Source organism: Sus scrofa, chromosome 8 (assembly GCF_054392235.1).
Source record: "Sus scrofa isolate SSC_HxYL_T2T_F1_AM1 chromosome 8, Sscrofa_HxYL_maternal_Yorkshire_Landrace_v2.0, whole genome shotgun sequence".
Classification (NCBI taxonomy): Eukaryota; Metazoa; Chordata; class Mammalia; order Artiodactyla; family Suidae; genus Sus; species Sus scrofa.
In genome coordinates, this window is record NC_139390.1 from 136,700,606 (window position 1) to 136,717,944 (window position 17,339).

Consider the following 17,339-nt stretch of genomic DNA (forward strand, 5'->3'; position numbering starts at 1 on the left):
AAAAAAATTCAGGGAAAGGTGTCGTAGGAGGTTTGGAGGGACACCCCTCACTGAAAATGAGTGAACCAGACCAATAGTATAATTTTATACTGAATGGTTATTGGCTTTACTAGAATGATTATAAATTTTGCTACTGTTGACCAGATCTTTCTTTGGGGATTCGATCCTGAGTTCTTGACATCTGAGAATCGTTAGTCCTAGTTCTTGCATAGTAAGAGTTAAGTACAGGTTCCAGGTGTAATGCTATCAATGTTAATTAAAATATTAGATATATATTTAGGCTATACTGAGAAAGATAAATTATATGTAATTTTTATATTTTTATACTTCTTTTCGTATCTTCTCTTAGCATGAAAAAGCAAAAGAAAAATTTACTGGTAGAAAATGATGTCTTCGTAGCCATTCTCTCTAGAGCTCTTGTGCCTCAATTTTCCATCTCCCTGCCTCCCTATCGATTTCTGTTTATAAGAACTGAAGATTTTAGGAGTTCCCATTGTGGCTCAACGGGTTAAGAACCCAACTGGTATCCATGAGGATGCAGGTCAGATCCCTAGCCTCACTCACTGGGGTAAGAATCCGGTGTTGCTGCAAGCTGCTGCATAGGTCACAGATGTGGCTTGGATCTGGCATTGCCATGGCTGTGGCATAGGCTGGCAGCTGCAGCTCTGCTTCAACCTATATATTCAATTTCCATATGCCACAGATGCAGCCTTAAAAAAGAAAAAAAAGAGAGAGAGAGAGAACTTAAGATTTTAATAAAACATAAACCTCTAGGTCAAACAAGTAGCAGACTATCTTTCCCTGATAGAACTAGTCCTACCTTCCCATTTAAATTGTAATGATATGGTAAAAGAAACACTAGATACAGTTTTATACCAGTGATAAAGAAGAAAACTCCGTTAAGGTCACATCATCAATGGGGAAAATCTGAGAAACATTTTTGCTTTGCAGGCTTCATGTTCTCTCATCTCAACAATACAGTGACCACAAAGAGACAAGGAAGGCAAAAAAAAAAAAAAAAAAAAAAAGACTTGGATTCCTTCCAATGTCTACTGCACTGACCAGAAAAGCAAGTGACATTCCCATTCCCCCAACTGAGCAGACCTATTTTCTGAACCATCCAGAACTGAGTCATGCATTGTTTTTCACCTCCCACTGAGAGACTAGTACATTAAATATATAAGACAACAAAGAGGGGGCACAGCCCCTGGGATGCTCAGTTACCTAACAAAAGCATTTGAGAAAGGGATAAAGGCAAAAAGCTTATTGGATTGAATGCATGCTTTCAAGTGTACACTGCACAGAGACAAACTGCAGGTTGTTTCTGATTCTCCAGTTTCATCGTAAAATTGGACCAAGCAGCAAGTCCACTCAAGTATGCGTTGTAGATTGTTTGAGGGCAGACCCGTATCCTGGTTTTTAAAGCCTAAATCCAGGAGGGGACATCTGCCCACAGCCAAGGGACGATGAAATAAACTCAGAACTGTCTACCTAGCCAGGGTTTGGATAATGGCTCTGCCTGTTGATTGTTTCCCCTTACGAACCCAACCACTCACTAAACACAAAGAACTATCTGGGACCTATGAAGAGAAATTACAAACTAAGGGAAAGGGTGCCTTGCGCTAAGGACTCAGAGTAGAAACAGATTTCAGAGAACCGTTTTTTATATGATTCAGAGGAAAACTTGAGAAGTAATATTGCTATTTTTCTCCCAAAGTGCTCAAGGACATAACCAACCTCTTTGCAATTTGAGTAGGAACCTGTAAGTGGAGAATAAAGGTTGCAATTAAAAGGCCGGGACACAGAAGAACAGCTGAAATGAGGGAGAAAGGGCCTAGAAATGTATTTACAAAGATTTTTAAAATTTTGGAAAGCAGTAAAGAGCAGAAATTATTTAAAATAAATCAAGCATATATTGAGAGAGAAACTTGAAACAATCTTTCAAAATGAAGAAGGAAAGGATAAAAAACTATGAGGAAAATAACGTTAGGTATGACGGTCAGAGGTCGGAAAGCCAACCTGAAAATTATGATTCTAGGGAGAAAACCATACCAATGGAAATGTATTATCTTGCATAAAACACAGGAGAATAGAAGCAAGAGTCAAGAGTTTCAGGGCTTGGGTTTTTTGGGGGGTTCATTTTTGAGGGTTTTGTTTCAGTTTTAATAATTAGATAGGAGTGGGTATGAGAAGCAACAACTGGTAGAATTGTGCATAGGGCTCCTCCGTCTCAAATCACCACACAAGAGAAAAGACAGAAATCAAAGGAACAGGAAACTCCCAAATTAGAAAACATAAAGCAGAAACACAAAACTGAAACAAATCTATCAGCTATGACAAAAAGTATAAATGGATTAAATCTTTTGGTAAAAGCTAAAGGTAATTTTTTAAAAATGACTGCTGGAACTGTTTTGCTCTTTTGAGCAAAAACAAGGTTAATAATATAAGATTAATAATATAGGAATTATATAATAAGTTAATAATATAACCTTTGGCACAGAGGGTTAATAATGTAAGATTTATCTCTGAATGTGAACAGAAGGAAAGCAGAAATAGCAATATCAACACCAGAGCAAAGTTCAAAGCCAAGTCCGTTAAACAGGACAAACCTAGACTGACTATTAGGTAAAATCCATACTAAAAATATGAAGGTTATAAATAATATGCATGTTTAAGATTGCATCAAATCATATAAATTTTTAAACTTGTAACAGGAATAAACATACAAGCATTTGACATATGAATCATTTATCACTCTATGTCCATAAAACAAACTTTATAAATATTTGATAAAATTAGTAAGATTTAAAATGAGGGCACATCATATATACTAAACTTTGCAACCTATAAATAGGGCTTAAGCATTCCTGTTACTTTCTAAAAAATTACTCAGCTGTCTCTAATAAGAGTTCTTGAAGAATAGAAATATCAACAGTTACATTTGTAATTAATAACAAAAAATTTCTGATCCACCAGTGAAAACTCTCCTAAAGGGAGGAAGAAATTCAAATAGGAAATAAAAACTTCAAGTACAGGCTATGTGGAATAAAAAGGAAAAAAAGTACATATCAAAATTTGTAGAATGAGATCTACGCTCTTTTTAAGAAGTAACTGTACCTTCTTGAAAAGGTTCAAAATAAATAAACCACGCATTCAAAATAAAAAGGTATAAGAGGGAAGAAAAGTAACCTCTTGGAAACCTAAAAGGATTTAATAGCAAAAGAAAACATAAAAAGAGCAGAACTGATATTTGAATCCAGCAACATGGTCTTTGAGAGTAAAAATGAAAAGAATAAAATAGAAAACTGCTGGTAAATTTAAGAAAAAATTGAACAAACTAATAATCAGAAGTGAAGTTTGCTGTGAAGGATATATTTGTTTTTAAAAGATTATGTAAAACTTCAAGCAATTTTATCATAATAAACATGAAAATAGAGATGAAATAAAGTTATCTGGAATGCATAAATTTTGAGAAAATTTCATTTGAATCCAAAAAAGTACTTTTGGTAATCTAATTCTAAGACATTACATAGATGTGTAGCCAAAGATTTATGTGAATAGCAGAATAAGGACTATTTTTTTTATTAAGGACATAGTCTGGATGAAGCCATGGGCTGCATGAGCTAGACATCAGAGTTTTATAAACTTGAGTGAGATACTAAGCCTCTCAGAACCTCTGTTTCCTCATCTGCAAGTAGTATGGAATATATAGTGACCTCTCTGTTTCCTTTCTTAATTTTGCTTTGTAAAGACCTTAGTCCCCAAAATAGAAAAAAAAAACTCTGCATTTCTTTTTACGTAAAATGTGCCACATATCTAAAACTGAAAACTCTAGTATAATCAGGGCCTGAAAGAAGCTTATGAAAGGTATTTTGGTATTTTGATGGGCTCCATTTGTTAGAAAATATTTGATAGAATATCAAGATATAGGAATGAAGAATAAGTTTATTTTCTTCCCGACAGTCCTAATATCTAAAGGAATAGAATGTGAGTTTCATTAAAAACATGCAAGGATAAATATTTTCCTCCTACTGAGTCACATCCATGTAATATGTTTTCAGTCTATGTTCTGTGTATATGCATAGTATATAATATAAGACAAAATGTAATCCAAATTGTCTATAACACCACCACAAATTAATACCTATAAATCTCTGCATATGATAATCATAACAAAAAGTTAAAGCACAATGAATAAATATTGAGGATGGAGTATATGTATTTTAATATGTGATGCTATGGAGAGCTGAACTAAAATCATGGAAAATATATCTGTGGCCGCACCCATGGCATGAGGAAGTTCCCGAGCCAGGGATGGAAACCATGCCACAGCAGTGACAATGCCGGATCCTTTGACAGCCAGGCCACCAAGAAATTCCCATGGAAGTATTTTAATTTAGAAATTCATTATGCAGTTACAAGGAAAAAATGTAGTCATAATATTAACCCTGCATATCAACTTTTAGTGTTTTTAGATGATGCAAAAATACCATATCCCAGAGTTCCTGTCGTGGCACAGTGGTTAACGAATCCGACTAGGAACCATGAGGTTGCAGGTTCGGTCCCTGGCACCACTCAGTGGATTAAGGATCCAGCGTTGCTGTGAGCTGTGGTGTAGGTCACAGATGTATTTCAGATCCTGCGTTGCTGTGGCAGTGGTATAGGCCGGCGGCTACAGCTCCGATTGGACCCCTACCCTGGGAACCTCCATATGCCGAGGGAGCAGCTCCAGAAAAGGCAAAAAGACCAAAAAAACAAACAAACAAAAAAACCCATATCCCATTAACTAGACAAATTAAAGGTTTTGTTCTGTTTTAATGATTAGTTACAGGATCTTCACCCCTAGACCTAAACAAACATCACATAATTGTCTTTTAAGTCCTCACTCATTTAAAAAATGAATAAAACGTAAATATGATTTTCTAGAGAATGAAGGTAATGCCATCAGACCTAATGATTCCTATTAAGACGGTATTTTCCAGACAGGAATCTATACAGCACGGCAAAGAGAACAGATAGAAAAAGAGAACACGTGCTTTTTCAAGATGTCTGGTTTCAGTAGATTTGAAAGATTCCCTAATTTCCAATTAAGAGATCTAATTAAAGAATCACTTGTCAACAGGCATTCTGTGCATCTTATCACATGCAAATTTTATTGGCTGATGGGCTGAGCATAATCACCTTACGGAAATGTTTCTCTAATAGGAGTAAAGATGAAGAATGTTTAGTTATGTCACAGGATGTATTTCAGAGTGGGATTAGAATCTGTTTTGAAGGACTGTACCAGAAGGAAATTGAGTTGCATCATCACCTAAGGGGGCTTGGATAATGCAATTGACCGTAAAGCTGGAGTCTGCCCATGTGCTTGCTTCTCTTGTTGTGAATACTTGCTGTGTCAACATTTAGGAAATGAACTCTACTTATTGCATAAGTAAGACGTTTTCTTAGCACATCAGTCAAGGGCTCTGAAAAAAATTCATTGGTCTTAAAATCCCCCTCTGCAGGGGATTTTAAAAAAAGCAAATTATGTGTAGATGAAAAAATCAGTATCTTTCACTTTAACTTATTGGTGTATTATTGCCTTTTCATCAGTGTCTTAGAATTAGCTCCACAATCAAGTTACAGCAATAGAAACAGTCCCTGTTTCTGACATTAAGTATTTGTAGAAATCTTGTTACTGATGTGTTGCTAAGCACATCCCACAGGAACTATGGAGATGCTTAGATACTTGACCAAAGCCATTTTGGTATCTCATAAGCCCTAACTCTGATGCTGTCATAAAACTACATATGCAGTTATAACCTGTTGTAATAATTTTAGGGCAATAAACTTTGAAACTGAGATGGTCTTATAAACTTTCAGAGCTAAAGAAAATAACAGAGATCACTAACCAAGGCTTTCATTTTCTGTACGAAGAAACCAACCCAAAGCAACCAAGCTAACCAACAATCTGACTGTGCCTGCAGCTAATTAACTACAGAGCCAAGACCAGAACTTCTCTTTTCTGATTTCCAGTGGAAGACATTCTCTTCTCTGAACGCTTTCTTTAGAAAAAGTCAGTTGGGAGTTCCTGTCGTGGCGCAGTAGTTAACGAATCTGACTAAGAACCATGAGGTTGTGGGTTTGATCCCTGGCCTTGCTCAGTAGGTTAAGGATCCGGCATTGCCGTGAGCTGTGGTGTAGGTTGCAGATGCAGCTCAGATCCCGAGTTGCTGTGGCTCCGATTAGACCCATAGCCTGGGGATCTCCATATGCCGCAGGAGCAGCCCTAGAAAAGGCAAAAAGACAATAAAAAAAAGAAAAAGTCTCTCTTAAAAGCATGGAAGTATGGACACATTAAGTAATACCAAAAATTCCAAAGAACTGTTAAAGAAACACACAAAAAAACATAACTTTATTGGAAATTTGACCCAAGATCAATATATTAACAAAAATGGATACGATTTAATTACTTAGACTTATTACTGATTTATTCACTTATTTTTGCATTCTGAGAAAGGCTCTTGAAGACTAATTTAGACTGCCAGGGCATTTTTCTTTAAGCACTGGGGGAAATTTTGATGTATTGCCTTTATTCACTCAGCATAAGTTTTCCAGACCATACCTTCATAACTTAGAGTATTTAAAAATAGCAATTGTGGTGTCTAAGTCATTGAAGGCTTGAAGAATTTTAGTTGCAAGGATTCAGAGCCTTGCTGATCAATGACTTCCACAGATGACAGCATCAGAATCATAGACGAATTGGTTAGAAATGCAGAACTCTCCGCTTCCCCTTCCCTAGGTCTAGACTCATTGAATCCAAATCTATGTTTGCACAAGATGCTGGGTGTTTCTGATGCACATTAGAGTTCAAGCACTTGGTTAGAGAGTCAGGAATCGCATAACCTGGTCCGTTGGTTGTCATTTCCTCATCTCTCTCTTCCTCACCTTTCTTCCTCTTCTCCTCCCTACCCCCTAAAAGGAACATAAAAATATCCGGGTGCCCTTTAATAAGCAAGACGAAGTCCAGGTCAAAGTGTTAGAAGGGAGGAGAGGCAGTAGGTCTCTTCCTTCTAAGATGGTACCGGAAACTGATTGCCTGATGACACCGCTGTGTCTTTGGCATGTTTTTAGTATCTAGCAGATCTATATTCTTTTCCCTCCTCTAGCTTCTCCTCCAGTCGTTATTCACACTGGCCCCTGCTCCCCAAACCAAGGTGGTATAACTGCATGGAGAAGTTGAGTCCAGGAGTTCATTATACGGTGTTGAATCTACAGAGGGTGAGCCCCCAAGCGCCAAAATCAGGGACGGCCTGTTCCAGCTGAGGACAGCAAGCAGCAAAGGAGTTGTCGGTTGTGTAACCTGGGAACCTCTATGAATAGCAGGCTTTGTAAGGCACAAATGGTTGTAATTAAAAGCAAAGTTAAATACCTAAGGCCAGGCCTCCGAGTACAGAGATGGTTCTCATGCGTGTTTCTTCTAGTGAGTGATGGGTTGAAAGTCTACTGTAGTGATTAAGAGCTTAGACTCTAAGCTCCAACTTTCTTGGCTCGTATCCCAGCTCTTCTCCTTCTTGGCTGTGTGGCTGCGAGTGAGTTATTTAACCTCTCTAGCCTCTTCATTTGAGAATAGGGAAAGGAAAACAACTGTACTACGTCATAGGGTTACTGTAAACTGTGAGTGGGAAAATCTGTGTAAAGAACACTTAGCAGTGTGTCTGAAACATAGCAAGCACTCGGTAAGCATTCCTTTACTAATGAAGAGTTTTCTCATCAGTTTCCCTTGTGAACATAGCATTTTTTTTTTTTTTTTTTTTTTTGGCTTTTCTAGGGCCGCACCCACAGCATATGGCAATTCCCATGCTAGGAGTTTAATCAGAGCTGTAGTCACCAGCCTACGCCAGAGCCACAGCAACGTTGGGATCCGAGCCACGTCTGCGACCTACACCACAGCTCACGGCAACGTGGGATCCTTAGCCCACTCAGCAAGGCCAGGGATCGAACCCCACAACCTCATGGTGCCTAGTCAGATTCGTTTCCGCTGCGCCACGATGGGAACTCCCCGTGGCATTCTTTTATGCAGTTTTTCAGGGATTTGGGCTTGGTGTGTGGCCATGACAAAGAGCTACGGCTGTAGGTAAAGGACATTCTCTGGTGAGTTGATCAACTTTGGGATAATAAGTCCCAGGCTGGCTGGGATGCTGCGGGTGGAGCTGGGTGATCATGAGCCAAACTGATCACTCGGCCAAATCTTGTGATGGGAGAACCTGAGAAATACCATACGATCCCTTGAGGCCCTTAGATTCTAAATGGAATGGCATGCGATAGACATGTACCTGGGAAAAAAGCCGGACCTGTTGACTCCAAAGCAACGTGTTCTTGTGTTGAAATTTCTAAAGTGTAAATGAGGATGCCTGGCGTGATCGAAAGACAACCATCACTGTGGGTCATTAACAGCTTTTATTTTCTTCAGGTTTCTTCTACAGAGAAGGAAGTAGAAGGAAAGACCTATTATATCTATTAGGCGAAACTGTAGTTTGTCGTGCCCTAAAGATTTTTTCAATCTCATTTTAAACATAGACACTTTGGAATCTGGATTTAGAAGGCCAGTTAAGCACTCTAAGGCAGAATGTGATAACGCAGTGGTACTGATGCAGTCGAACCAGCTGCCAGCCTCCACCCTCGCTGTGGCCACATGAACAGAGAGGGTGTGCAAAGGGACCCGATTCTGAAGCATCTAATTAAGTAGGGTTCTCTGATGGTACCATCTCATTTTATACGGCCTGCCTTTTTATTTTTAACTGACTAGTTTTTCATCAACACAGTTCGGGCTTTGGAGAAAATGGGAATGTAAAGTACGTTTATAGATGCTCAATAAAAGGGCTATAAATTCGGTGTCAAGACAACACATTATAGAGCTTGAGGTATTTTCCATCATGAGAACCTTGGGCAGAAAAGGTGGCTCCGATAGAGTCGTTGAGGAAACTGCTGGTTCCTTGTTTTTCTGTCCCCTACAGCCCCTGCTGTACCTTCAGAGCCGTCTTGGGAAGATGCTTCTAGCCCATAGCCAGGGGTGGGGAGAGATGGACCTGGGCTGGGGAGAGCGGGGGAAGGGGAAGCGGGTAGCGGGAAGGCCGTCAGCAGGAGCTGCATTAACATTTGGGAAGAATGGAAAAACCCCACACTCTGTTTCCGCAGGGTGAGGCGTCGGGACGGTTCCCGGGGGTCACTTTTGAAATGATCTATCACGGACATCTTTAAAAGGGAGGGAAAATTGCCGTTTGGGACTAAACACCCAGGGCCATCTCTAATCTAGAGGCAGGTGCACATGAGCAGCTGTCGGGGGTAACTAAATGTCTCGTGAGGGTTGCTCAGGGCCTGGCTGATGCTTTCGGCCCAAGATAGCTTCAGGTGCTGGATTCACCGCCTCTGATTGTCGGTCTAATCTGACTTCCTTTCTTTTGCTTCTTTTCCACAGCGCCCACGTATCTCAAGTCAGCAACGTGTCAACGACTGGAGAGTAAGTGATCCAGATTGGGCTCCCACCCCCCACCGCCCCTCATTCGTTAAACAGTAAAAAACTATTCTATTCTGATGGTGTGTAGTATTGGAATAAGCAACCAGTGATGGTTTTTAAAACCATTCAGAGGGGGAGCTAAATAAAAAGTGTTTCTATTTGAGCCTGTGTGCATGTGTGAATGGAGACAGCTCAACCACTTGAACACATGAAATCTTTGTTTATTTCGCTCAAAATAATGTTCGAGTCAGTTCATATGTGCAAAGCAATCTCTGCCCTCTGGGAGGTGTCTGGCAATAGAAGATGCTATTAAGTGAGAGGGATTGGGAGTTTGGGGTCAATGGATGCAACCTATTGCTCATGGAATGGATTTACAATGAGATCCTGCTGTGCAGCGCTGAAAACTGTCTCTAGATACTTACAACTTAGCACGACAATGGGAGAAAAAATTATGTATGCGTGTGTGTGTAACTGGGTCCCCATGCTGTACAGTGGGGGAAAAAAAAAGTCTCTTGGGGGAAATAACAGTAAAAAATAAATTAAAAAAATAAAATTTTAAAAAAAGAAGATGCTGTTAAAAGTGAAAGTATGGGGAGTTTCTGTTGTGGCTCAGCGGGTTAAGAACCCAACATATTGGGGTTCCATGAGGATGTGGATTTGATCCATGGCCTCTTCAGTGGGTTAAGGATCTGGCAGGGCTGTAAGCAGCGGCGTTAGGTCGCAGATGCAGCTTGGATCCCCTGTTCCTGTTGCTGTGGCATAGGCCTGCAGCTGCAGCTCCAATTCAACACCTAGCCTGGGAACTTCCATATGCTGCCGGTGTGGCCCTAAAAAGAAAAAAAGTAAGAAGAAACAGTAATCGGTATGAACTTGGAGCTAATGAGCCCAATGGAGACTTTTTTTCTCTTCTTTGTCAGGTGAGGAAGTAGTCAGAGAGCCGGTTAGACCGCTCTTATTTCTGTGTGAATTTTAAAGAGATTCCAGAATTATACCAAGACTGATGTGTTCTTGCCTCTTGGTTTCCAAAAAACCTTTACTTCTCATATGTCTTACATAATGTGTGGAATAGATGTGGGTGTGTGTGTTTGTATATAGTGATTATTTCACATTTCTTTGTACCACGGTTAGGTACTCTCTAATTGCTGGAATGTGGAGTTCTAAATATAAAAGTCTGATGCCCAAGTCTGACTATACTTGCTCATTGTCCTAATGAAATTTCTATGAATCTGTTCTAAAACTACATTTGGGAAATCTAAAGTTCTTAAATGTTCAAAACGCATTGTACCTAACTGAATGTTTTTCTCAATATGACCATTAAAAAAATACATTTGCGGTTCTTTTTTTAATTTCTTTTTTGCTTGTGAGGGCCACATCTGTGGCATATGGAAGTTCCCAGGCTAAGGGTCAAATCGGAGCTGCAGCTGCCAGCCTATGGCACAGACACAGCAATGCCGGCTCCTTAACCCACTGAGCGGGGCCAGGGATCAAACCTGCCTCCTCACGGATCCTAATCAGGTTCATACCCCACTGAGCCACAATGAAGAATCCCCCCCTTTTTTAAACTGTAACATAATATAAACATAGTAAGCTTTTTCAGGCATAATTAATACACAAAAAAACTACAGACATATTTAATTCTTACAATTTGATGAGTTTGGATGCGATTCTTTTTTCAAGTGAAGGAAAAGAGACTCTGAAGAATGTCCGTTGAGAATGTTTCATGCCTGCTTGTACAGAATTTAATAGTGAGGTGGTAAAAGAGGGTTTGGACACATTGAAAGATTATGTAGCTTTAAAAACGATACCCACCCAGAAAAGAACATGTCTTGTCATGCCCTCTTTTCAGCCCCTGCGCTTCCCTGTTTTCTTCAGGCTGAACAAAGTCAATCTATCCTTCCGTCTTCAATAATATATACTGGGATATTTGGATGAATACAGCTTCAATGTTACACATCACAATTTTTTTATTTGTGTATGCATGTAGGCCTCGCCTGCAGCACATGGAAGTTCCTGGGCCAGGGATTGAGCTACCCCACAGCTGCAGCAACCCTGGATCCCTGAACCCACTGCACCAGGCCAGGGATCGAACCCGCGCCTCCACAGCGAGCCGAGCCACTGCAGTTGCATTCTTTTTTTTTTTTTTTTTTAATTATTTTCCCACTGTACAGCAAGGGGGTCAGGTCATCCTTAGATGTATACATTGCAGTTACAGTTTTTTCCCCCACCCTTTCTTCTGTTGCGACATGAGTATCTAGACATAGTTCTCAATGCTATTCAGCAGGATCTCCTTATAAATCTATTCTAGGTTGTGTCTGATAAGCCCAAGCTCCCGATCCCTCCCACTCCCTCCCACCCACTGTGCCACAGGGGAATGCCCCATCCCAATTTCACTGAAGAAACATTTAGAAGATCTTGCCATTCTGTAATGAGTACTAATTGTTCTGGTGAACAATTACTTTTTTGTTACTCTTTTTTAATAGCATTATTCCCTATATAATTTTACCTCTAAAAAGATGCCAAATAGATAATGGGAATCATAAAATTATTTGTGGCACTTTGCTTTGTAAATTGTGCTAGCTTCCTCTGCAGAACTGGCGTGAAATCTGGAGGAAACTCACTTTTATAAGAATAGGTCCATTAGTATTGTATGAGGAGGAAGAAATTTCCTCATTCTGCCTGATATTAAATGGTGCTTATTTCCTGAATGCCTGTTACAACTGTTGCACTAATAATCAGATTGGTGGAATTTGTTCGGTTTAGTTTCGGTTTTTAATGCCCAGTGCACATATTTGAGGATTAATGCCTCATATACGGAATTTGCTTATGAAGTTATAGCAGACGTTCCATTGAAAATGCTGAGATTTCCAAACTATGGTTTGATTGCCTGGTGGGCCTCGCACTCTTTTTTACAGACTCTTAGAGAGAACCATCCGCTCTGCTGTGGAACAGCATCTTTTTGATGTGAATAGTCCTGGAGGTCAAAGTTCAGAGGACTCGGAATCTGGACCGTCAGCAGCATCTTCCTCCACGTCCGCCAAACAGCGACGGCGCCAGTCCAAGGAGCAGGATGAAGTTCGACACAGCAGAGATATGTGAGTTGCCCTTGGTACTTCACGTTTGCATTTGCTCTTCCTCTTTTAAAAAATACACCCTCGAATTAGCGACTGTGTTATAGTCACTCCCATTTCAGCTTTCGGGTTAAAACTTTGGAAGTTCTCATTTTGACCATTCGAAACGTAGCTAACATGGGAGTTCCCACTGTGGCTCAGTGGTAACGAACCCGACTAGTATCCATGAGGACGTGGGTTCGATCCCTGGCCTCACTCCATGGGTTAAGGATCCGACATTGCCACGAGCTGTGGTGTAGGTCACAGACAGGGCTCGGATCCCGCGTTGCTGTAGCTACAGCTCCAATTCGACCCCTAGCCAGGGAACTTCCACATGCCACAGGTGCAGCCCTAAAAAAGCAAAAAACAAAACAAAACAAACACCAACTAAAGTTAGCTAACATTTGGAAATTCATAGGTGTTTAGATAAATATTTCAGCTTCATCTAGCAGTTTGGTGTGTTGTGGGAAGCTACCTCTGATTTTAGACATTTTGTGGCTTCCTCCTGAACATCTTATTTGGAGGGATCCCGAACCTTCGGAGGAGAAAATTGCCACAGGTCTGTCCAGAGGTGTTTTTTTCCTTGTTAGACAACATTCAGGTGACTGTTAGATTTGTTTACGAACCAGCAGATTTCTCTACTATACGGACCTGATTAAATACCAGAACGTAGCTGTAAAGCTCTGACAGTTGATTATGTTTTGTATGAGAGCATTCTAACAAAAGGAGAGATGCTCCAGTTCCTTATCATTATAACTACTAATGTTAAGGCATTCTCACAGTATGAATTTTAAGAGTAGTATTACAATGAATTTTATTCTCCATTAAAAGAGTTGCTAAAATACACATGGACAGTTATCTTTCATATTATTGAATAATCATGATTTAAATTGTCAAGGAAGATATTTCCATGTAATGAACTGTATTTCCATATTTTCCCTGAAAGTGTTTTATCTACTATGGCATTTAGTCTCTATATATAAAGTTAATTGTTTGGAAATATTTTATCAAATGTCAAAGACTAAACCAGACCCTAGTTCCCCTCATTCTTTTTCCCCTGGACTCATAATCTACAGCAAAATGTTTATGGAAGGAAAGAAACTTCTCTTTGCTTAAAGAAAGATACATGGAGTTCCCGTTGTGGCACAGTGGAAACGAATCCTACTAGCAACTTGAGGTTGCGGGTTCAATCCCTGGCCTTGCTCAGTGGGTTAAGGATCTGGCGTTGCTGTGAGCTGGGGTGTAGGTCGCAGACACAGCTTGGATCTGGTGTGGCTGTGGCTGTGGCCTAGGCTGGAGGCTATAGCTCTGATTAGACCCCGAGCCTGGGAACCTCCATGTGCTACAGGTACAGCCCTAAAAACGACAAAAGACAAAAAAAAAAAAAAGATACATAAGATAGAGTATAAATAGATTCCATGCTGTGCATTATTGAGATGTTTCAGCTATATTAACTAATGTAATTTTAGAAATAAAAAAGTATCAGTAACAGAACCCACTGAATTTTCAAGTGGTATGAGCAGCACTTTTTAAAAAAGCATTTGTCTTAGAGTCGGTGGCTAGGAGGGGGTGCTTCAATAATTCCTTTAGAAAATGAGTAAATTATAATATGGGCGATATTTACATTTAACAGTAGCGAAGCTTTCTAGAAAGGATTTAGGAATATAATCAGTTCGTGTACTGCCTATAGTGTGTTATACAGCAAGTGCAAATTCTTCATTTAACCCGACTCTTATTCTCTGCCTCATTTTTCGCCAAATAATATGTAGCAACCCTTGGCATTTTTACAATCCTCTGTGTGCCATGATGTCATGCTTTCCACCCTGTTTGTGTGGACAGAGGGGCATCAAGAGAGGTCGGAAGCAGGAGGGAACCTGATAGAGCAAAGCAGCACAGCAGTCGTGGCCGTGGCAGGTGCAGGGTGGCAGCCAGGGGAGGGGCACAGCAGGGGCAAGGGCAAAAACAAACAGGGTCAAATACAGAACAGGGCATAACCACTCCTGCAGAATTGAAATAGAGTCTCCCACATCGGGGGATGTTTCTGGTATCCCTTCTCTTGATTGTTTTTTACTGGCAACATCAGGACCAGAAGGAGAAGGGAGAACAGTAGAGACTAAGAATCTGAAGAGGTACCCATGAAGCTCCAGGCTTTCCCTTCATATTTTCTCTCTGGCCGTCCCTTCACTCTTCTGGTCACTCATGCCCTGACCACAGATGTGCAGAGTGAGAGAACCATGGGGGGCAGACTGTTCATAGCTAAATAGCTGTGTTTACCTGTTCGTGGCTAAAGAATTTACAGTCTCGCCTTACCCTTTTTCCTAGCATGTGGTCTAGGCGTTCAGAAGTCCCCTTTGGGACTCCTGGTCGTAAGGCCCCCTCCTACCCTGACACCTTGGCCATATTGTGTCTTGATAGTCCTTCTGCTCTCAGCCCATACTGAACAGCTGCACTGAGCTCTCCCCGGCTCCTAGGAGCAAAGCCCTTATCTCTCAGGGCTCCAGACCTGCCCCTTGGCCCCCATGAAAGTCTTCAATGTTATGTCCGAAGGAGATGCACTAACAGAGCATCAATTGTGGGAAGGTTGAGAATCACTATTATAGCCAATAGTAAGTATGTTTTTCTCAGTATTTGCTTACATATAACTGATTCATTTTATCTAGGCTTTTCATCCGGTTTTGCTTGAAAAATAAGGAAAGATGAAAGCAAGACCTTCCTACATTCAATTCAAAAACTTTAGCCCTATGGAATGGTTAAAAAATCTTTTGAAAAATAAAAACCCATTGTGTTATGATGTTTTATTCTGCATGTAACATCTTAGAGCTGCAGCCATTTTTTAAAAATATATATCTTTTAAGCCCAGGGTCACCATATTTCAACGTGAGATTAAGGAGTCAAAAAAATCTATACTAACATTGTCATGAAAGATTTTTTTTTTTTTTTGTCTTTTTAGGGACACACCTGCAGCATATGGAGGTTCCCAGGCTAGGGGTCAAATCAAGGCTACAACTGCCAGCCTATGCTACAGCTGCAGCAGTTCAGGATCCGAGCCACATCTGCCACAGCTCACAGCAACGCTGAATCCTTAACCCACCAAGCGAGGCCACAGATGGAACCCGCATCCTCACAGATCCTAGTCAGATTCATTTCTGCTGAGTCACACCAGGAACTCCCAGAGTTTTAAAATAAACATTGCAGAAGACAGACTAAAACCATAAACACTTCATTTTAGTGAGCAGGATTTCTTTTTTGGTCTAAATTCATAAGGAAGCGTGGTCAGGTTTAGATTATTGTTTGTTACAATAAAAATGTAAACATTTAAGGGATATATTCATTATGTGAAAAGGTTCAATTTATTTATTTATTGTCTTTTTGCCTTTTCTAGGGCCGCTTCCCAAGGCATACCGAGGTTCCCAGGCCAGGAGTCTAATTGGAGCTGTAGCCACTGGCCTACCCCGCAGCCACAGCAACGCGGGATCCAAGCCTCATCTGTGACCTACACCACAGCTCATGGGTTCGAGGCCAGGGTTCGAACCCGCAACCTCATGGTTCCTAGTCGGATTCGTTAACTACTGCACCACGATGGAAACTCCGAAAAGGTTCAATTTAATTCAGTTTAATTCTAATTTAAAAATTGACCCTCTGCCAGGAGCATAGAAATGTTGAATCTTGGTGATGTCTCTATGGCACTTCATGGTGATATAGTCCCTCTTTTTTTCTATATGTTTGAAAATTTCGTAATGAATTTTTTTAAAGAAGCGGAACATGGAGTTCCCTCGTGGTTCAGTGCATTAAGTACCCAGCATTGTCACTGTGCCTCTGGTTACAGCTGTGTTATGGGTTTGATCCCTGACCTAGTAACTTCTGCTTGCCACAGGCGTGGTACCCTCCCCCCCAAAAAAAGCATGACTTCAGTGAAAATGGTTTCAATCTTCTGAAACACAATGAACTGGAGAATTATACTCAGTTTCTTGTCATGTAAATATTATATTAAATTCCTACTGAAAAGTGAAAACAAAAGCATGCTCTTAGGAGAGTAATAAACGGGTCAATATTGCTAGAACATTACGTGTGCGTGTAGGTGTGAGGAGGAAAATCTGAAAGAAAAAGCAAAACCAGAACGAAGATGTAAATAGTCAAACTGAGAGGCCACCCAGCTCTAAGTGCAGGTCAGATGGCGCGATGTCAGGTGTGACAGAAACTTGTTAGAGCGGCCCCGGGGCCACTCCTCACGGTCACATGGGCATTGTGGCTGCGAGGCCCTGATTCACACGAGAGCAGAGCTTCCTTTGAGGAGAACAGGATTTCCACCTGAACACAACTGCACAATCAGATTTGCTTGTATTTATTTGGACAGGATGTGTTCCAGTCATTCATTCATTCGTCCAAAAGATGCAAAAATAAACTTGGTCTTTGAATTTCTAAAAATAACCTTTAGCATTTGTGAGCCCTCTGCTCAGGCTACCATAATAACGTACTGCGGATGGGGAGGGGGCCTTAAACAACAGAAAATGTATTTCCTTACGGTTCAGAGAGACTGGAAGTCCAAGATCAAGATCCTGGCGGGGTGGTTTGGTTGAGACATCCCTTTGACCTGCGGGCGGTGCCTGCTCAGGGAGGATGTCCTCACCTGGCCTTCCGTCTGAGCTCTCTGGTGTCTCTGCCTCGTCTTGGATGGAGTCCCCACCTCTGCGACCTCATGCAACCTTAATTGCTTCCTCAGAAGCCCTGTCTCCAGA

General features: G+C 40.7%; 1 protein-coding gene across 1 annotated transcript in view; it reads left to right on the forward strand.

The window, feature by feature from the left end:
* The window catches only part of FAM13A (family with sequence similarity 13 member A), a 307,599-nt gene that overhangs the window by 225,082 nt on the left and 65,178 nt on the right, over positions 1–17,339 (forward strand). The window contains 2 exon segments of the mRNA NM_001441946.2: positions 9,458–9,499; positions 12,409–12,588. Coding sequence (NP_001428875.1) covers positions 9,458–9,499; positions 12,409–12,588 — 222 coding nt within the window.